This window comes from Physella acuta, unplaced genomic scaffold (genome assembly GCF_028476545.2).
Source record: "Physella acuta isolate Inbredline_101_S28 unplaced genomic scaffold, ASM2847654v3 ptg000335l, whole genome shotgun sequence".
Classification (NCBI taxonomy): domain Eukaryota; kingdom Metazoa; phylum Mollusca; class Gastropoda; family Physidae; genus Physella; species Physella acuta.
Window position 1 is genome coordinate 6,606 of NW_026731854.1, and position 22,085 is coordinate 28,690.

The window sequence follows — 22,085 nt, forward strand, 5'->3', positions numbered from 1 at the left end:
TCCTTAAATGTGCACTAAATCATGCGATGTTTAAAAAAATTCAAATGGCATAAATCAATATATTCATGTTTAAAATACAGCACGCAAATTATGGTGGTCATAATTAAATAAGAGCCAGTTCAGATTTTCGTGTATCACATAAGTAATACATGTAAAGCCACGGAAACGTGGGATAGATGTTTGTAGATAGAATTATTTTTTTTATATTTTCAAGTTCTTTTCAACGGTACGTTAAGTCTATATAAAACATCTAGCTGTTTAAATTCAAATTGATTCATCTTATGTGGAGTTTAGATGTAGGCCTATTTCGTTTACTAGAGTGAAAAGTTTTGACACTGCGTTTATCAGTCGCATTTAAATTGTAGCATCCAAGGGAAACTACCCAATATAATGTTCTTAGATTGTAATTTACTTTTCTCGCATAGTTTCGCTCCCTTTTATTTTATAAAGTTTTAAGCTAAATATTTTCCAATAAAAAAAAAATTTAACAAACATTTAAAACTTCTCAGGAAAGTTTATTAGCATTTATATTGCAACTTTTATAAATAATGTATTAGCTGCATTGCAATTATTCGATAAGTATAATACTTTTATTCAAGTAAATATGTGACATGTAATAATATAGTTAAAGTGATGTTGCTAGTTATAAATTAACATGAAACAAAGTGAAATAAAAAAAATAGTCATGAAGGCGTCTCATAAGATGAGCAGAATGCCAGGGCCAATCCTTGAGAGCACGAACATCCCCGTGGCGAAGAGACCCAGCATGGCACCGCCCCTGGTACCGCTGGTAAACACCTTACCCTGGGGGAGATACAAAGGGGGTAAAGGTAAAGGGGGTAAAGGTAAAGGGGGTAAAGGTAAAGGGGGTAAAGGTAGAGGGGCAATACTGTCCAAAAGAAGAATTCAAGAACGTCCAAAATAATAAAATATATGAATAAAGTTAAAATATAAACTATTTTAAAGAAATGCAATGAACATTCCCCCACACACACAGTAGCATACGCCTGTTACAACCTCGCACACACATATGAATAGAACCCCATTCATTTGAAACCCCAACACACACAAATCACCCACCCAAATACACCCCTGACCTCCCATCACCCTCACACCCCCACCCCACCCACACACTCATTACCAACCCAAGCATCCCCATACACATCCACGCACGCACATCTTTACCCACTCATTACGCCAACACCAATCAGCCCATACACACACACCAATCAGCCCATACACACACACCAATCAGCCCATACACACACACCAATCAGCCCATACACACACACACCAATCAGCCCATACACACACACCAATCAGCCCATACACACACACCAATCAGCCCATACACACACACCAATCAGCCCATACACACACACCAATCAGCCCATACACACACACCAATCAGCCCATACACACACACCAATCAGCCCAGACACACACACCAATCAGCCCAGACACACACACCAATCAGCCCAGACACACACACACCAATCAGCCTAGACACACACACACCAATCAGCCTAGACACACACACACCAATCAGCCCATACACACACACCAATCAGCCCATACACACACACCAATCAGCCTAGACACACACACACCAATCAGCCTAGACACACACACCAATCAGCCTAGACACACACACCAATCAGCCTATACACACACACCAATCAGCCTAGACACACACACCAATCAGCCTATACACACACACCAATCAGCCTATACACACACACCAATCAGCCTATACACACACACCAATCAGCCTATACACACACCAATCAGCCTACACACACACCAATCAGCCTATACACGCACCAATCAGCCTATACACACACCCATCACCCCTCACAATCACCCTCCCTCCTCTCACACACCCACTAACTCACCCATCCTCCACTAGCTTGAACCCGAGGCCCCAGGATTTGAACCAGACTTGACCGGCACAAGTTGACCACCTCCAGCGCATTGCCCCACTTGGCTGTCATCCTGTGCAGAATGATGTCAAAGCAGAAATAAAACAGAACAACGATCCCTTCCTCCAGATGGTTCGTCCTGCCAATCATCGTGGTCAGTATCGTGGCCAAATCCTGGCCGGTCATGTTTGAACTCAACTAGACAAAGATTAGACATTCAAGTTACACACTATAAGACAGATAACTCTAGTTCGAGTAATTTTAATACAATTTAATGAGTTATTGCCCTTTTGTCAATGTCAACGTTCTCAGTAACAACAACTCTTTTTTAAATAACTAGAGTTGTCTCTTGTAATAAACAAAAGTTACCATAACTGCTGTTTCCTTCACGAGTTTTCGTTCCTCTGTCTCAGCGAATCTTGTCGCCAGTTCACACAGACGATTAGACGCGTCATTGATTTGTGTCCTGTCCACAGGTGTTGGAGTCCTACAGCAAACATTTAAAACGTTTTTTAACATTTCATTAGGCAATATAATAGTGTGAAATTTTAATACAATATCAAATTTAATCACGGGTATAAAATAAACTGCAAACAGCTTGATTTTTTAAACGTTTGGAATCTTTAAAGGTAGAAATGCCATAGCAACTGTTGGTAAATGCTAACGTACACCGTACACCATATTTTAATTTAGTTATTTTGCTAATTTATTTTCTCCATTTAATTACTATATATAAAATTGACATTCATTGATATTGATGCTGTGTAAAACCGTCAAATAAATTATTATTACTATTTTAAATGTTTAAAACAAATGAATTTTTTTTTAAAACTGTTTGAGGACTGCTATAGATGTTTGAAAGGGAAGTATGTTTGCTTTGATGTGTCTCATTGTAATAACATAACTTCTCCGATTGCTTAAAATTTGTATCATTTTAATCCTCTGTAATCCCAAATTTGTTTTAGCTCTATTTAAAAACCCAACCCCCCACCCCTCAACCCACCACGCCGATGGAAAAAAAGAAACTTAAATCATCATTAATTACACATTTGCATTTTCAGGTTGTTTTTTTTTTCTTTTTCTTTTTTTATATTTAGACGTTTTGTATTAGATCTATGTATAAGTAACCAATCTTCTATATATATAATTCTCTTCAGGGAGACGATAGAAAACAAGCTGTAAGCGCGCTCCCTACCACTCCCACCCCTACATGGTCTGGTGAGCTGTGGTTCACGCTAAATGTTTATTGTTTACAGCAGAGCCGGGTTTAGTGACGACTATTAGGGGCAGATAATTTAGTTTGAAACGATTTTAAACGTGGGGGGGGTAACTAAGTGGAGTTTACTTTAACGGAGGGGGGGGAGGAGGGGGGTTATCGTCCTTAACGAGCTACTTAAAGTGTTTTAAAGAAATATTTTCAGTGGCAGCGTTGGTAGTGTAGAATTCACAAATTATGAATTACTGAAAAGTAGAAAAAACAACAACTAAATAGCGGCGTATGATATGCCGCGGGTCGGCTCGTCTTAAATGAATGAAAGTAGGCTACACTGATGAAGAAAACTAATACTAAAGCGGACATGCAAGGCAAACTTACGCTGTAAATTACATGTCTGAGGCGGGGGAAGTAAAAATGGATCTAAATATGTAGCGTTAGGCTAAATATATAAAAATTGGGGTCTAGTTAAGTTCCTATTGCGGACGTTAAGATCAATATGGCAGATGAAGTAGAGCAGTTGTTTTTTTTTAACCACTGCGTATGCAGGGATGGTGTGTTAGCTCAGCTGCCTTTGCTCCCCCTAACGCGAATCAGGCACGGATCTGAACTGGGTGGACTCGGGGACGTCCTAGAGACTCACGTCCGAGATCAGAGTTTCTTCCAGGCAACTCTTCGGGGGGAGGGGGGGCGGCTTAGAGCCCCCCCCCCCCCCCGAACGTAATGGAATTTATATAGAAAACATACTTTTACCAGTGACCGCCCCCCCCCCCCGGAAAATGTCCGCCCCCCCCCCCCCCCCCCCCGGAAAATGTCTGTCCATCCCCCCCCCCCCCCCCCCCCCCCCCCGGAAAATGCTGTCCGCCCCCGAAAATATCAAGTGCCCCCCTCGGAGAAAAAAGTCTGGAAGATACACTGTCTGAGATCCGGACTCGAAACTTTCGGTTTAGAAAGGTGACCACTCGGTCCCATGACCTTTGGAACTACCCGATGCTATAAGTTAATTGTTGCTTTTTTTAAATTTGTATAAACTCGCTGTCAAATATTTTATCGGTTAGTGCCCCACCCCGGCCATTTAGGTACAACCCAACCCCACACACCCCCCCCCCCACACACACACACACACGCACGCACACGCCCAAAGCTTCTAAGTGCTCCCAACCCACGTAGAAAAATGCCTAAAAGAAAGACAGCTATCTGATACACGCCCTTACCTTGGTGCGAGTATGGACTGCACGCAGGGGCCGATAACCTCGTACGACTTGACCTGGCTCATGACGAACTGATCAAAGAGTTGCTCCCCTTGTGCCCGGATGGCCGGGTCCACTAGGTCCAGCACGCTGGTCAGGGAGATGGTGTTGTCCGACTGCTGGTCCACGGAGGAGCCGACGATTCGCCTGGGGGTGTCAAGCAGTGGCGTAGATAGGATTTTGTCATAGTTAGGGGGGGGTGGAAGGATTTTGTCATAGTTAGGGGGGGTGGAAGGATTTTGTCATAGTTGGGGGGGGGGGGTGAAAGGATTTTGTCATAGTTAGGGGGGGTGGAAGGATTTTGTCATAGTTGGGGGGGGGGGTGGAAGGATTTTGTCATAGTTGGGGGGGTGGAAGGATTTTGTCATAGTTAGGGGGGGTGGAAGGATTTTGTCATAGTTGGGGGGGGGGGGGGTGAAAGGATTTTGTCATAGTTAGGGGGGTGGAAGGATTTTGTCATAGTTGGGGGGGGGTGGAAGGATTTTGTCATAGTTGGGGGGGGGTGGAAGGATTTTGTCATAGTTGGGGGGGGTGAAAGGATTTTGTCATAGTTAGGGGGGGTGGAAGGATTTTGTCATAGTTGGGGGGGGTGGAAGGATTTTGTCATAGTTGGGGGGGGGTGGAAGGATTTTGTCATAGTTAGGGGGGTGGAAGGATTTTGTCATAGTTGGGGGGGGGGGGGTGGAAGGATTTTGTCATAGTTGGGGGGGGGGGTGAAAGGATTTTGTCATAGTTAGGGGGGGTGGAAGGATTTTGTCATAGTTGGGGGGGGGGGGGTGGAAGGATTTTGTCATAGTTGGGGGGGGGTGAAAGGATTTTGTGATAGGGGGGGTGGAAGGATTTTGTCATAGTTGGGGGGGTGGAAGGATTTTGTCATAGTTGGGGGGGGGGTGGAAGGATTTTGTCATAGGAAGGGGGTGGAAGGATTTTGTCATAGTTAGGGGGGGGGGGGGGGGGTGGAAGGATTTTGTCATAGTTGGGGGGTGGAAGGATTTTGTCATAGTTAGGGGGGGGGATGTGGAAGGATTTTGTCATGGTTAGGGGGGGGGGTGGAAGGATTTTGTCATAGTTGGGGGGGGGTGAAAGGATTTTGTCATAGTTAGGGGGGGTGGAAGGATTTTGTCATAGTTGGGGGGGGGGGGGAGGGTGGAAGGATTTTGTCATAGGAAGGGGGTGGAAGGATTTTGTCATAGTTAGGGGGGGGGGGTGGAAGGATTTTGTCATAGTTAGGGGGGGTGGAAGGATTTTGTCATAGTTAGGGGGGGGATGTGGAAGGATTTTGTCATGGTTAGGGGGGGGGTGGAAGGATTTTGTCATAGTTAGGGGGGGGGGGTGGAAGGATTTTGTCATAGTTAGGGGGGTGGAAGGATTTTGTCATAGTTGGGGGGGGGAAGGATTTTGTTATAGTTGGGGGGGGGGTGGAAGGATTTTGTCATAGGAAGGGGGTGGAAGGATTTTGTCATAGTTAGGGGGGGGGTGGAAGGATTTTGTCATAGTCAGGGGGGGTGGAAGGATTTTGTCATAGTTAGGGAGGGGGTGGAAGGATTTTGTCATAGTTAGGGGGGGGTGGAAGGATTTTGTCATAGTTAGGGGGGGGGGGTGGAAGGATTTTGTCATAGTTAGGGGGGGGGGGAAGGATTTTGTCATAGTTAGGGGGGGAGGTGGAAGGATTTCGTCATAGTTAGGGGGGGGTGGAAGGATTTTGTCATAGTTAAGGGGGGTGGAAGGATTTTGTCATAGTTGGGGGGGGTGGAAGGATTTTGTCATAGTTAGGGGGGGGTGGAAGGATTTTGTCATAGTTAGGGGGGGGGGGAAGGATTTTGTCATAGTTAGGGGGGGGGGGATGTGGAAGTACAAATTATTTTTAATGATCGCTAACTTTTTTATGACTTGTTTTCGAAGCTGAAAATGTGCTAAGAGTGCAGAGGCGTAGCGAGGGGGGGGGGGGCGGGGACAAAATGGGTTGGAAAAACAAATTGAAAGTTTGAAGGGGGGTGCAAATTGAACGTTTGAAGGGGGGGGTGCAAATCAAAAGTTTAAGGGGGGGGAGGGTGCGAATCGAAAGTTTGAGGGGGGGAGGGGGTGCAAATCGAAAGTTTGAGGGGGGGGGGTGCAAATCGACACTTTGTCCCCGGTCGCCGGGAAGGGTCGCTACGCATCTGTAAGAGTGAGAGTAGATGCATTGGCATGGATTGCTCTCATATAGACACCAAAGGGCAAGAGGGGGGGGGTAAACGTGAACAAGATCAATGTAGAAAGAGTGGAAGGGGGGTGGCCTAACATTCCAACAGGCAGAGGTTTTAGTGGGCTTTGTGAGATAATGATAATGATGATACTGATGATGATGGTGCAGCTGATGATTAACATTATTAGATTTGACTTACTGTATCATGAGGTTAGGTTTTGAGTTTGGTGTTACCTTTAAAGTAGATACCAAATCAGCTGCTTAATTTCTTAAACTTACACGTTAAGTTAAAGCGTCACTTTACTTTGAATTTCTAAACACTCATCTATACATAGAGGCACACGTCAACCAATCAAATTCAAGATAACTAAACGTTTCGGTTGACACCTAACTTTACGAGACTTCCGACGTACTGTCTGTAACCATAGCAACTATTAATAAAGCCATACAGAAAGAAGCTGAAGAATCTCTACAATAACCTTGCACTTTAATTTGAGTCTACATTCTATTAAAATAGATATCAAACTTCAATCTTCATCACACTAGATGAACAATGATTCTTTCTTAAATTGATTTATTTATTATATATTTGTTAAAAATATGTTCGAGTAGACAGCACAAAATTAATTATATTATTAAACTTTAAACATTGATGTTAGAATAGAAACTACTCATTATAATATTGAACATATCTTACGAAGAATCAAAACAACGAAAATAAAATTGAACGTTGTGCTTCGGACCCCTTTTACAAAGATTTTGGTGTGTTTATTAACCATTAAACTACATTAAAATAATATTTTTACCTTCTGAGACTCTGAAATGCCATGTTTGGTCGTTAAAGTTAACTTGTTTTATTGTTTAAACCTTGGGCATCAAGCAACTGTGCTCGGTCTAACACTGTTAAACACTGAACATGGGATACCACGGCGTCTACACCCAGTTCAGGCTAACACTAAACGTGTTGTTGGGAGTCACAGTTCAGGGAGTGTGTGTGTAGCATACAGAACACATCTCACGAACATCACAATATCACTTATTAGTTGCCCCGGGTGGGGAGGGGGGGGAGGAAGAATTGAGCGAGACGTTGATTCAATTTCGTTGCGTGTGTTCCAGTTGTATTGTGTAAATGTGTTCTTGTTTAAATTTAGTTCCAGACTACATGCCCATCAGCCAGTGACGACATGTGGGGGAGGGAGGGGTTTAATCATATATATATATATATATATATATATATATATATATATATATATATATATATATATATATATATATATATATATATATATATATATATATATATAGGGACAGCTACAAAATACAATCCACCACAACTTCCAAAATATAATCCACTATAGCTTACAAAATACAGCCCACGACAGCTTCCAAAAACAATCTACCACAGCTTCCAAATACAGTCCACCACAGCTTCCAAATACAGTCCACCACAGCTTCCAAATACAATCCACCACAGCTTCCAAATACAATCCACCACAGCTTCCAATTACAATCCACCACAGCTTCCAAATACAATCCACCACAGCTTCCAACGAGCATGGTTGAAACAACACAATTAGCTTTGTTGCAACTAATTCTTTCCCAACACTAACACAACAAATAAAATAGTGTAAAAAAAAACGCTGTCTAGGCTAAGCCGCAAAATTTATTTATTGAAATAAAAATGTTCACAATACAAAGGTTTATCAGATTCATGGAATCCCGTTGGCATGTTTCAACTGAAAAATCTGGCACACAAAAACTTTATGATATGTACAGTCAAATTACCACAGATCACTTTGCTAGACTTAGATAAAAAAAAAAATTAAATAATGTTAAAAATTTTTAAAATTGAAGTTGTGTTTTATATATGGTTTATATGTTGGACCTATCCCATCTTAAATCTTTTAAAGCTGTCACTGATATGTAAGATAAACATAGCAGTTTGTAACCGCCTAATTTTGACAAATAGACACAAGATCAATTATTTAGATAAAAGGATTTTGTGCCAGTTGGGAGGGAGGAAGAAAGAGAAAAATGAAACATGGCTTTTGGGGCATAGTGGTCCAATTCTTTATTAATAAGAACCATGGCTTTTTAGGCGTGGTCGACTTCTTTATTATTAAGAAACATGGCTATTAGGGCATAGTGGTCCACTATTTTATTATTAAGAATTATTAAGAAACATGACTACAGGTAGGGGTCTATACCTCAGAAGTGCCTCTATGTATATAACATGATTTATACATTTCGTAATGAAATTCAAGGTATGTACACACACAATCCACCCAGATTCCCCACAAACCCATTCATCAGGACTAGAGTAAAGGGAAAATGGATGCTACAAACTGGTCCAATTAAAAATAGTCCAATGATAGTCCAATTCAAACATCAAATACTTGTAACAATATCATTCATTTTGAAAAAACCTACTACTGCTTTAGATTAAATTAAAAAAACTAATGTAAAGACATAATACTATGTTGTATTAAATTAAACATACATGTAATAACATACCAGGCCAACTGCTTTCTTTTAAATTAAAAAACATTTAAAAACATGCAACGCCTATTGCTTTATATTAAATTAAAAAACATTTAAAAACATAAAATAATAAGCCTTCTGCTTAATTTATTTTTCTAAATACAGTTCTATATCACTACTTCAAATTATAGTATTGAAGTGTCAGCTTTATATTCTTTAAAGTGTATAAATTTCTGTTACATGATTTTGTGAAGTTATAATTGAAAACATAAATTAATCTAGCCTACTTGTATAAATACTATAAATAATAATTATAACTGTACTAGTCCATTAGATCTGTATAGGAATGTTAATAGTACCATTCTAATATTATAATCTATAAATTATACAAATTATACATAATATTTGAAACACGTAAACTAAATTATTTTGATTCAAATATTGTGTAGTGTCATTCAGCAATATGAGTGAAAATTATTTTTCTAAATTTGTTTTAGCTTTGCGCTATTGTCATAAATTTTAAATTAAATGTTTTTTTAAAACAATTGATAACTCAGTCAAAGAGGAATTACTCTAACAAGGAGTGAAAAAAAACTCTAACAAGGAGTGAAAAAAAAGGAGTGGCAACTCTAATGAGTGACAACACAAAGTTAGAAACAATTTTAACATGAAGTGACAACCTCTTAAAAAGTGAGAAAAAACTATTGCAACTCGGAGTTGTACATTTTGTATCTGGGTACCCATCCATTTTTTGTTAGTATAAATAAATTACAATAACATTTTTTGAAACATCGTGATCAACAATAAAATTGAACAATAATTTTGCAAAAGTTAAAATTATACCAGTTTTGTGAGCCATTTCATTTAAACTTTAAATAAATTGGAAAAAAAAAACATGTGCTTTAGTTTAATCAACAATTTTTCATATACACGATAAAAATATTTAAAGTGTTCCCCAACAGTAAAAAAAATAACAAACATTTGATTTACTCACAAAATAACAGAGATCAAATCTAACAACCAGCATAACTTGACAAAATACCAGAAAATTATGTACATATTGGATCAATCTTCAGATGCCTTAATTAAAAACTTTTCATTTAATTTTTTTTTAATTCCAATTTTTAAGTAAACAGTTCTTCAAACAACAATGGTAGTGCATTGAGCAAAATAGGTTTTAGTCATGTTCAATTATAATTAAAGATTTTTAATCCATTCTTGATTCCTAAACTCTTATAGATTCCTGGCATCAAGAGAGTGAGAAGGGAGATAATTACACTGCTAGACACAATGCATTGATGAAAATAAATTGTTGGAATTATTTTATACTGCTGTCTGAAGTTATGAATTATTCTTGATCCTTGATAAATCATAGGGTATGTACTTCAAGGGCAGAAAATTCAATTTTTAAAAAGTAGTCAAAATAAAAGTACATCAATCTCTGACTTCTATTGAAAAAGTTTGAATAAATTGATGGTATAATACTGATTGTAACTTCTAGGATTTCAACACTCTACAAACATTACCAAGATTGTGTTTTGATTATAGAAATGAATTTAAAATAAATATGGTTGAAAAAATGATGTTTTACTAGAGAAATCAATTTAAATGGATTAATCTAACAAACTATCAGTTATAGATTTAATTAACACACAAAAAAAAGAATTTTTGTTTTATGATTATTTTAACTATTAGTCTAAAAAAAAATTTTCAAGTTGGATTAAGGAAAATTATAAAGATTGGGTTAACAGGTAATCAGACTGGTCCTAGGTGCTTTGACCACAGGTGCTTTGACCATAGGTGTGTTGACCATCGGGGGTTTGACCACAGCGGAGCTTTGACCATAGGGGGTTTAACCATAGTGGGTTTGACCACAGCGGAGCTTTGACCATAGGGGGTTTGACCATAGGGGGTTTGACCACAGCGGAGCTTTGACCATAGGGGGTTTGACCACAGAGGGAGGTTAATCATAATAAGTATGGCACTGTCTCAAGGTTCCATCTGCTAGCCATACGGGTGCACATGCTAGGCCATCGATGAGCTCGTGACAACCGAGTATGATGATACGATCATCGCCTGGACCCGAGACATGTTGAACGAAGTGATGAACACGCTCCGGTATCTAAAATTCAAGATCATGAGGAATAGTAGGCATTGCTTTACTCTTCTGTCTGTGCTTTCTCAATGCTCTTGATAAAGTAGTTTTCTTGGGTAAAGCGTGCAAAACATGATCTGCTAGAGTTAACGCGACTGTCATTTGTGTTGCAGCTAGTGTAGCAAGAGTATCCTCAAGTCTTCGTTTAATTTCTCCAACAGCTCGTTTTGCCAAACCATAGCTAATGTCTCCTTCGTGTGAATATTGAGGAATCTTCTCGCCTATGATGTGCAACTATTGTAGCTTGGCACTTACAAGTGCGATCCTTCATACACCGCCAAATGCGTGACCCGTCCTGGCGTTCTCTGTGAAACCAAATTCATGTCCACGATACAATAGTTCTTTTACCTTTTTTTGACGTGCTCTACTCTCCAAGATTCTCCATGGATGTGACATAGAGGGGTTTAGATGACTTGTAGTTATACATGATGAATTAACATATTATTACATCCTGCCGCAGTTTAAAATATAATTACTCAACTTTAAAATTAATCCTTACCATATATAGACAATGCGTTATCAAATGTCAGCATTGGACAAAACACCTGTTCAAAGATGGACACGGCGCTTGTGATCAAACAACCGTTGACAAACCACCTGTGATCAAAGACCCTCTGCTGAGAAAATATCTTTGGTCAAATCCCCTATGGTCAAATTCCCTATGGTCAAATCCCTGTTATGGTCAAAGCCCCACTGTGGTCAAACCACCTATGGTCAAACCCCCTAAAGGTCCGCGCACCATCAGACTTAAGCACACCCTCTATAAGAGGAGTTCCACAAAGACATTAAAGTACAAAAAAAATCATTATGGTTTGATACACAAAAAATAAAGTTTTTCACTACCAAACAACGTTAAGAAAATAGACATAGTCTTTAGAGACCTGCAAAAAATGTGTGGTCTAACTACAGAATTATGCAAACTATAAGATTATCTGGCTTGTGTGAATTGGCCAATAGATTGGACCCATCCTTGTATAATCCTCTTATGCAAGCTATGCACAAAATTATTAGAAGAGGAAAAAAATTTGATGAATAATTTTAATCATCATAAATATATTTTTAGGATAATACTAGTTTGACTATAAATATTTTCTTATCCTAGAAGGTTTAAAAATTATTTTTTTATAAATCATTAAAAAAATATACAAAGATGAAAATTCAACAGGCATAAGAAATATATTCTCATTATTAAATTTTAATTTTAAACCAGGGGTTTTAATTTTCTTAAATTTTATGATGTTTTTTTACATTATGTTAAATATCTATATTTTAAAAAGGTAAAAACACAAAAATCAAATGGCAAGAGTGATAATTATTACATAAAATTTATAATTTTTTTAAAATTCTAATATAAATATTTTAATTATGTGTATATACTAACAAGTATTGTATGTTACAATAACATAAACACGTACATTTTTAAAAGATCTAATTCACTACTAAACCATAGAATTCATAAAAGAATTCATGGACTAAGACTACTATATATTAAAATATACTTGTTCCATTAACTTAAATATTTATCTGGCCATCAAACAAAAATACAACATGGCATAAACATCATTCAAATAAACCCTATATCTATAAAATGTTGTACTATTTCCTTCACTAAGCCATCAGGGAGGATTCATCACAGCATCCATTGTTGTTGGAGTAGTCTACTGAGTTGCCCATCATTGCGACAGCCTCCATATTAAATTTACCCAGCGCTGCGTTATAGCGTCTCCTGTCGTCTGGTTTTGATGGACCCCAAGTGGGATCAGGTCTCAATAATAATTTCAGACGCTGAGCAAAGGAGAAAGGAACATGTACATAGGTAGATTAAAGCTTATATAGGTGTGATCTAGTCCTTTCTTTTATAGGCTAATCATTCTCTGATTCAAGGCAGTGAACACATAGCACCTATGTTAAAATTAACCCTTTAAGAATTAAGATACAAATATTCTATGATGAATGGTATAGGTCTTGACAATTATTTCCCAAAAAAGTCCCAAAATGATGTGCAGTGTACCCTTTCTTCTTAATTCTAGTTACGGAAGGGATTCCCTCGATCACAATTAAGTATTCTATCAAATATTAATTTGGATTTGCTTCCATAGCCTTTTTTCAACCAAAAGCAGTCTACAAGGCAGCAGTTGTTTCATTTTTGGAGTTGTCTCTCATAAAAGAGTCCCCAGTTAGGGAGCCTCATCTGTCCGGGGTTTGTACTCAGGGCTTTTTGGTTCAGCAACCATGAGCTTAACCGACCCGACCACACCGACCTCCAGGCAAATCATGGGGTAGATGAAGTAACATCCACCTGTTTCTATTACTTCAGCAAATCAAGTAATAGTGTGGTCAGCAATATGGCTTTTTTGGACGATTTTTACCTCCCCCCCTCCCCTCCGTCACACATCATCACAAAAAGTCAGACCTCCCCCTAAAATGACGTCACACCTCAGCCTACAACCCCCCTCAAAATTGCAGTTGAATTTTTTTTTTTACATCTATATTTTTCTAAAATCTTGTCTGAAATCTGTCAAAATAGAGTATTTTAATCAATTCCTATTACAATTTATTACAACAGTCTTCTAAAACGCAAAATAACGTCTAAAATTCATTTGCTAGCATTGCTTTTTTATAATGCAAAAGTGTGACGTCGCACCATCTGAACCCCTCCTCCCCCTCATCACACACCGTCACAAAATCACGGACCCCCTCCCCCCTACGAGTGTGACGTCATTTATGGACAACCCCAATGGCCATTGAGTCAAAATGAAAATAAAATTCCCACTTACTTCAATGAAGGATCCCTCTGTTTTGAGAATCTGCAGCATGGCCACCATTGGAATGGGAATGACTGAGATAACGGCCAGCAACCAGCCAATAGCTACAGCCCATGATGGGTAGGAGTAGTCACCGTACGTCACCGGAGTTAACGTAATCACACTGAACACCCAGATAAACTAGAGAAAAAAAAATGTGGTTTATATGTCGTAACTGGAACTAATGTAACCACATTAAGATATAAACAACAAAATTCACCTGGTTTATATGTTATTTTAAGTAGGGCATCTATACATTCTAGACTTCAGAATTTTAAAAGTACAAAATTAAAATCAATTATCTGGCACCTTGAAGGATGTCACTAAATAGCTTGAGGTAAAAAAAAATTGTAATTATGGCATCAAAATTAAATACATCTAAATACAACAATGTTATCATTAGATAAGATCTACGTGGAATTAACTCCACTTTTTATATTATGCTTCTTTTCAGTTATCAAAGTTTTTTCAATAAATTAAAGCTCTGACCAAGAGAGGTAGCCTAATGTATTATGTCACAAGAATGTTTATAAAGAAATGACTTACCAATACCACAGTAGGTGTGATGTACTTCCACATGTATTTCCACCAAAAGTGGGGTTTATAGCCAATCATCAATGCTATATCTCTGGCTAGGCTGTCAGCCCCTACACAGGATCAAATAATTGTGACTTTACTACAAATGAATACAGAAGAAGAATTGAAAAAATAGATTAAATTTATATTGGATTAAATAGGCGAGTTTTAAACAGGTTAATTACAGAAATAGATTTCTATTTTTTTATTGAAAATAGCAAACTATTGCATGCTTAAGAGGTAGGCGATCTCTTTTGTTTTTTAACAAACGTTATTTTTTTTAACCTGTAATTAATAGCCTTCCTTTAATAAACTAACTATAAAGACATTTTCCCCATTTTCGTAATGGAACACTAATTCAGCCACACCATTCATCTCAACTCTTCATATGCCAATAAAAAAGCCAAAAACTAAACTCACCATAAGCCCAGGCTAAAGCCATACACTAAACATAACTCACCATAAGCCCAGGCTAAAGCCATACACTAAGCACAACTCACCATAAGCCCAGGCTAAAGCCATACACTAAACATAACTCACCATAAGCCCAGGCTAAAGCCATACACTAAACACAACTCACCATAAGCCCAGGCTAAAGCCATACACTAAACACAACTCACCATAAGCCCAGGCTAAAGCCATACACTAAACACAACTCACCATAAGCCCAGGCTAAAGCCATACACTAAACACAACTCACCATAAGCCCAGGCTAAAGCCATACACTAAACACAACTCACCATAAGCCCAGGCTAAAGCCATACACTAAACACAACTCACCATAAGCCCAGGCTAAAGCCATACACTAAACACAACTCACCATAAGCCCAGGCTAAAGCCATACACTAAACACAACTCACCATAAGCCCAGGCTAAAGCCATACACTAAACACAACTCACCATTAGCCCAGGCTAAAGCCATACACTAAACACAACTCCCCATAATCCCAAACTAAAGCCATACACTAAACACAACTCACCAGGCTAAACCCATACACTAAACACAACTCACCATAAGCCCAGGCTAAAGCCATACACTCAGCTAATGAAATGAGCATGAGAGAAAAGCTGGCACAGTACCAGTCCATGATCTGTAGCACATAGATTCCACCCTGAAACAGAGACAAAAAATACATTTTCTTCTTCTTAATTCTTTAATTGTAAAGTTGGACTTGATTTCCGACTACATAATTCAGTATAAGGTGAACAACAGGTTAACGTCAACTATACATCACAGAAACCCCTACCTGTGTAATACACGGTAAGCCAAGTAGAAACTCAACAAAGCATGCCACAGCAGTTATGGCTGTTTTCCTCCGCCTCAGTGCTTGTGGGTACTCATCCATCACTCCACTCAGAATGGTCTCCAACATCCCAAACTACAAGAACAAAATCAATCAATAAACTAATCAGTAAATCAATCAATAAACGAATCAGTAAATCAATCAATAAACTAATCAGTAAATCAATCAATAAACTAATCAGTAAATCAATCAATAAACGAATCAGTAAATCAATCAATAAACGAATCAGTAAATCAATCAATAAACTAATCAGTAAATCAATCAATAAAAGAATCAGTAAATCAATCAATAAACTAATCAGTAAATCAATCAATAAACTAATCAGTAAATCAATCAATAAACGAATCAGTAAATCAATCAATAAACTAATCAGTAAATCAATCAATAAACTAATCAGTAAATCAATCAATAAACGAATCAGTAAATCAATCAATAAACTAATCAGTAAATCAATGAATAAACTAATCAATAAATCAATGAATAAACTAATCAATAAATCAATCAATCAAAATTTCAAAATCAATCTAAATTAGTTTCAAAATGTAGAATTTGTCCTCTGATACATTGTAAGTATACATAACAACATAATTAAGTTCCCAATTATAATAAAAAAAAAATAAAGTTCTCTTTGTGGACATGACGGTCAATAGGGTAGATGGCTTAGAGTTCATGTGTTTCTGTATCCTCAGAAGATAAAATGATAGTGTAGTCAGCACCATGTCCATTGCCATTACTTTCCCTATAGTGAGTCAGATACCCATCAGAGCTTAGTGGACTTTAAGACTTCCAACAGACTAGTCCATGATCCATACTCAAAACTCTTGAGATAGTGAAACTACGTGAGCTCTACCAATTGACTACACCATACCATATAAATATACATATTTAAAACAAGTTATTTTACAACAAGTAATTTTTAACAAGTCATTTTAAAAACCTACCTGGCTGTCCAGACCCACAGTGAACAGCATCAGAAAGAACAGCACTGACCACAGGGGTGAGATGGGTAGTGTAGCAAGGGCTTGTGGGTAGGCAACAAATGTAAGACCTGGACCTGCAAATGTATATGCAAGATCTTGCACTCTTTGTTATAAGCTTTGTTATAAACTTTGTTCCCTACTCAAACAAAGCTGACTCTATCAACATTCACACTGGGATACAAAGGCTTGTGTGTCACCTGTTTTGTATGTACGCTGAAACTACTTATAAAAGGCTTGTTGTTTTATAAAATTAATTTGCCATTGGTTTTATAAGTAATTCACATGCATATTGGTATTGATAAACATTCCCCTCCCCCCAACTATTTGTGGGATAATTGGACTCAGAAATATATTTTTAATCACAACGTAAACCTATTCTATTTTTATCCACAATCTGTAAATACAACATCTAGTGGATATTTCTAATGACTTCCAACTCTAACAAAACATTGCAGTATACCAGCATCACACAATGCAAACCTTCATTTAACCCCAAACTTTCCCTGCACTATCCAGACAGTGCAATCCCTACACAACCTAATCCAACATAACTCTACACAATCCCAATCCAATCCTACATTACTATGTACCAATCCCAACTCAACATTGCAAAGTACCAATCCCAACCTAACATTACAATCTACTGAATCCCAACCTAATCCTACATTACAACCCACACGATCCCAAACCAATCCTTTATGTGAAATTACCTGATCCCACCCCAATCCAACATTACAATCAACACAATCACAACCCGATCTTACATTACAATCTACACTGGCCCAACCCAATCTTACATTACAATCTACACAATACCAGTCCAATCTTACCCTGTGTTACAATCTCATCCACGCTTGTGTTGGCTTCATGTGCCATATAGCCGAGCACAGAAAAGATGGCAAAGCCAGCAAACACACTGGTGCCACAGTTCACCAATGGAACTATCATAGAGTCTCTGGCAATAAGAAAAAAAAATTGTTCTGGCATAAACATTATTATTAAATGGTTTCATAGTCTGAGAGACAATTTAATGGAAATCACAATTAGAAAAGTATTAGTGTAATTGATCAGTGGCATAGGCAAGGGGGGGTTAGGGTGGTTATAACCCCTCCCATAGACCCTTACCCCTATATATATATATATATATATATATATATATATATATATATATATATATATATATATATATATATATATATATATATATATATATATATATATATATATATATATATATATATGAATTATACATAAGGAAAAATGTTTGAACCCCTCCCACGACCACTTACTGGCTACGCCACTGTAATTGATTACAGTATATAAAACTATTTTTTCCTCCAAAACAATTTTAATGAATAGTATGTTTTGATTTTTTTTTAATTCATTAAATTGAGAATACAATTGCCAAAACAATGTCTAGATATGCTTGTGGCTGGTTATAAACTCATATAATTTAAATTTCAGGGGAAATAACCTACCTGTAGACGTTGTTGCTGAACTTGTTGTAAGATGCCATAGTGATGATCCCACCCCAAGCCATCCCTACTGAATAAAAGATCTGTAAAGCTGCATCTCCCCAAACCTAAAAAAAAAGGAAATTACACTAGTAAATTTGTTTCATATTTAGCACCGACTGAGATGCGTAGATAAGCTAAATAAAGATATCTATAGATTCATACACCTAAACAAATGCAGGAGCCTATGGGTGTAGGTTTAAATGAGCTATATATTTGATACAGGATGATCAAACATATCCTAATCTTACACTTTAGTTATAAATATAAACATATATAAAGTAAAGTTCCTCTTTAGCCCTAGCCATCTATTGGGCAGAATAGAGTTCAGAAGTTTCTTGGCCTCTGCATTTTAAGGGATAGTGTGGTCAGCACTATGCCCAGCCGCCTTAGTTATAAATAGTTTATTTAAATCTATTAGCTTAAATTAAAAAACAATTATTATCAAACATAAAAAGAACTTGATTTTTAATTGAAATATAAAGAAATAGAGCACGGTTTTTTATTTGTGCATTTACAACACAAGTGACAAGGAATTGAGCTTGTAAGTAGCCTTCTGAAACCTAAAACATAATACTTTAATCCATTAAATTTGCAACACATTAATTTTTTAACTTACTGTGTAATCTGCCAGCTTCTCCCACCTGGGCACTATGTAGAACTTAATGCCCTCTATGGCACCGGGCAGAGTGCAACCCCTTACAAGAAGGACAAGTAGAACCAAGTATGGGAAGGGGGCTGCAAAGTGCATCACCTGTTGCCATAGAAACAAAACGAGCTTAGCTTCAGAAGTCAGTGGTAAAGTTCCCTTTTCAAGCTGATGGTCCATGGGGCAGGTGAAGCAGAGTTAACATTTTTCAGAGACCTCGGCATAAGAAGGGATAGCGTGGTCAGCTCTATGCCCAGCTGCTTTTACCTTCCATAACATGAGTCAGGTATCCTTTACATCTGGATGGACTCAGGAACGCTCTTTAGAACTGAACCAGGGATTCGAACTCCAGACTTTCAGGTTAGCAGCCCTATACTCTACAATCCAACCACGCTTAGCTTTACTTTGATAGACAGAGCCACAAACAAAACTAGTCAGGGGTAAGATTAACCAACCTAATCTTTTGACAGTGGCAAAGCTTTGTAGTACATGCCTAAATAACAGAAAGGCAAGGTTTGGATCCAAATCCAAAAAAGAGCATTAGCTTTGGTCTATGGAAATGTCTGGCCCTCTTGAAGATAAAATTTAAAAGACAGTTATATAATACTTTATTGGCCAGGGTACTGTAAACAATCAATTATTTCATTCTTTTTGGAATTTAAGTACCTGTACTTTTTTTTTAAAAGCAAACAATTCTGAAGTCACCTAAATATTTGATTGATAGTTTAGAAATACTTTAAGATTTTGCCCGGCTCTCTTCTATGAAGACATCTAATTTTTCAAATTTTGCAATTAACTAACTTTTTCATGGTTTAACTAACAGTGGGCTAAACACTAGAGTGTTATTCCAATATAGTAGCCTAGGGCATAGTCTTACACTCAGTCACCTAAATTAACCCTTTTTTAGTTTGGTTTTATGAATGCTTGGTTATTATTTAGTTTTAAGTTTGGAAATTATCCATTTGAAGTAACACTCTTGTAGTTTGAGGTGGGGGGGGGGGGGGGCTTCAGATTTTTGTCATGATGCTTGACAAGGAAAAGGGTTTACAAAAATGTGACATCACACTTTAATTTTTTTAACTATTTTGCTAAACTTTTCAGCATTAACTTGTGGTAAACAATGTTTTTATTTTAGGCTACACCAGACTGGTAAGCAAACAGTAAAACAGTTGCTAAATTATTTTGCTATGTCCGATTATAAAGGAAAACAACTCCATTAGTACCTTCAGAAATAAATCGCTATAATTTTGTAAAAGCTATTTTTTGGGGCAGAAAACGCAGAAACTGAAGCATGATGTCATGAAGCCAGTGCGGATGACTTTTTGTGACAACTTATGTTTTGATGGGGTAGGGTTAAAAAAAACCCGCATCTGTCCTTTATTGGTGATCCCTTGACTAGAACTGAAAAAAATTCATGTTACCTCGCAGAAAAAAAAAAACACTCACCTTGCCTAGGACTTAAATCAAAACATGTTGCCTAGCAAAAAAAAAAAAAACTATACACAACTTGCCTAAATCTTAAAATATGTTGCCTAGCCAGAAAAGAAAATACACACACCTTGCCTAGAACTTTTACACCTTTGAACAGGCAAAAAAAGACACATATCCAGGCAAAGGCCAGGCAGATGAGCAGCTGCCATCTGATGGTACCAGGTGAGTCTATGCCACCACTCAGTTCCAGAACATGACGTCTGAAATTGGGAAAAGGAAATGTAGCTATAATAAAAGTTACAGTCAACAGCATTTGGAACTATAGCAAAAGTTACATTCAATCTCAATCAGAAGAATAGGAAAAGTTACATTTAACCCCAATCAGAAGAATAGGAAAAGTTACATTCAATTCCAATCAGAAGAATAGGAAAAGTTACAATCAACCCCAATTGGAAGAAAAGGAAAAGTTACAATCAACCCCAATTGGAAGAAAAGGAAAAGTTACAATCAACCCCAATTGGAAGAAAAGGAAAAGTTACAATCAACCCCAATTGGAAGAAAAGGAAAAGTTACAATCAACCCCAATTGGAAGAAAAGGAAAAGTTACATTTAACCCCAGTTGTAAAAATAGGAAGAGTTGCAAACAATAGTTTTAACCTTTTTAGAATAATGTTTTAATATACAGCTCTTTTTAACTCACTTAATCTGCAGTCTTTTTTTTTATTCAAATGGTTGGGGGGGAGGGAGGCAGGGAATTTTTCAGTTTTTCATAACTGCAATTTAATAATAGATTTCTGAAGAAAGGGATGTTAGGTTGATAGTAATGAATTATTAAAGTAGTGTGCACAAGCAACAGCCTTAACTCTAGTCTTTACCACTGCCCTCCCTTTTGAGACTAATTTTATATTTACTACCAACCAAAAAAGGTAATTCAAAGAAATGTAGATTAAAAGGGAAGTAACTATGGCACTAATTCAAATAGGTTTGTTTAAAAATCAGAAGGCAGTGTAGCCCTATAAATCAACCCCCTCCCATCCCCCCCTTTTTGTTATTTATTTTTTGTAATTTAAAATTAAATTTACGGACTTCTGGAATAAAATGCATATATTCTTTGAAATATGCATTTTTCAAAACACAAGAATAAGATAATTAAAATAATTAATTAAATGTTTATGTGAATCTTAATGTGTAATTATATAATACATTTCATCTTCTTTCTTTTTCTTTAGAAAGCAAAAACTTTAATTTATTTTGTTAGAGGACAATTAATTATAACTAAGCAGTGTTAAGCCTATGATAATAATGGACTACCGAAAAGCACACATTATTGATTTAATATTATTTTATAACTTGGTATATAAATAATATTAGTATGCCTATAACCTTATTTTCAGAAGCAGTTTTAATATAGGCTTATTGAACTAGGCCTAGATCTATTATATATTTATATAATGACTCTATGATGTCATGAATAGCCATTCTTATTTATACTTTATTTTAATTAGGTAATCTAATATATTTTCTTCCTTTTTACTAAGGGGTCATCAATAAAAGATATTTACAGGAGCAATGGGCAAGGGTTAAGGTAGGCCCTATTTAGGCAATAAGCCTTAGTGGTAAC

At 37.2% G+C, this 22,085-nt stretch overlaps 2 protein-coding genes across 3 annotated transcripts in view; both read right to left on the reverse strand.

The window, feature by feature from the left end:
• Positions 1–526: 526 nt before the first annotated feature.
• On the reverse strand, positions 527–7,541 carry LOC131940946 (uncharacterized). Its single transcript, XM_059299875.1, has 5 exons — positions 7,377–7,541; positions 4,350–4,532; positions 2,292–2,409; positions 1,896–2,120; positions 527–804 (listed from the first exon to the last, which is right to left on the reverse strand). Exons 1-5 carry the CDS (start codon positions 7,397–7,399, stop codon positions 697–699), a joined length of 657 nt encoding a protein of 218 aa, XP_059155858.1. The 5' UTR covers positions 7,400–7,541; the 3' UTR covers positions 527–696.
• Positions 7,542–8,217: 676 nt separating this feature from the next.
• Positions 8,218–22,085, reverse strand: part of LOC131940924 (sodium- and chloride-dependent glycine transporter 2-like) — a 58,968-nt gene continuing 45,100 nt past the window's right edge. For both annotated transcript variants that reach the window (XM_059299845.1, XM_059299843.1), the window contains exons 5-14: positions 20,592–20,724; positions 19,004–19,138; positions 18,349–18,452; positions 17,701–17,825; positions 16,832–16,944; positions 15,834–15,965; positions 15,599–15,698; positions 14,557–14,657; positions 13,984–14,151; positions 8,218–12,991 (exon numbers count right to left, since the gene is read on the reverse strand). In XM_059299845.1, the coding sequence (XP_059155828.1) occupies positions 12,815–12,991; positions 13,984–14,151; positions 14,557–14,657; positions 15,599–15,698; positions 15,834–15,965; positions 16,832–16,944; positions 17,701–17,825; positions 18,349–18,452; positions 19,004–19,138; positions 20,592–20,724 (1,288 nt within the window). In that variant the 3' untranslated portion in view covers positions 8,218–12,814. The remainder of the gene's footprint in view (positions 12,992–13,983; positions 14,152–14,556; positions 14,658–15,598; positions 15,699–15,833; positions 15,966–16,831; positions 16,945–17,700; positions 17,826–18,348; positions 18,453–19,003; positions 19,139–20,591; positions 20,725–22,085) is intronic.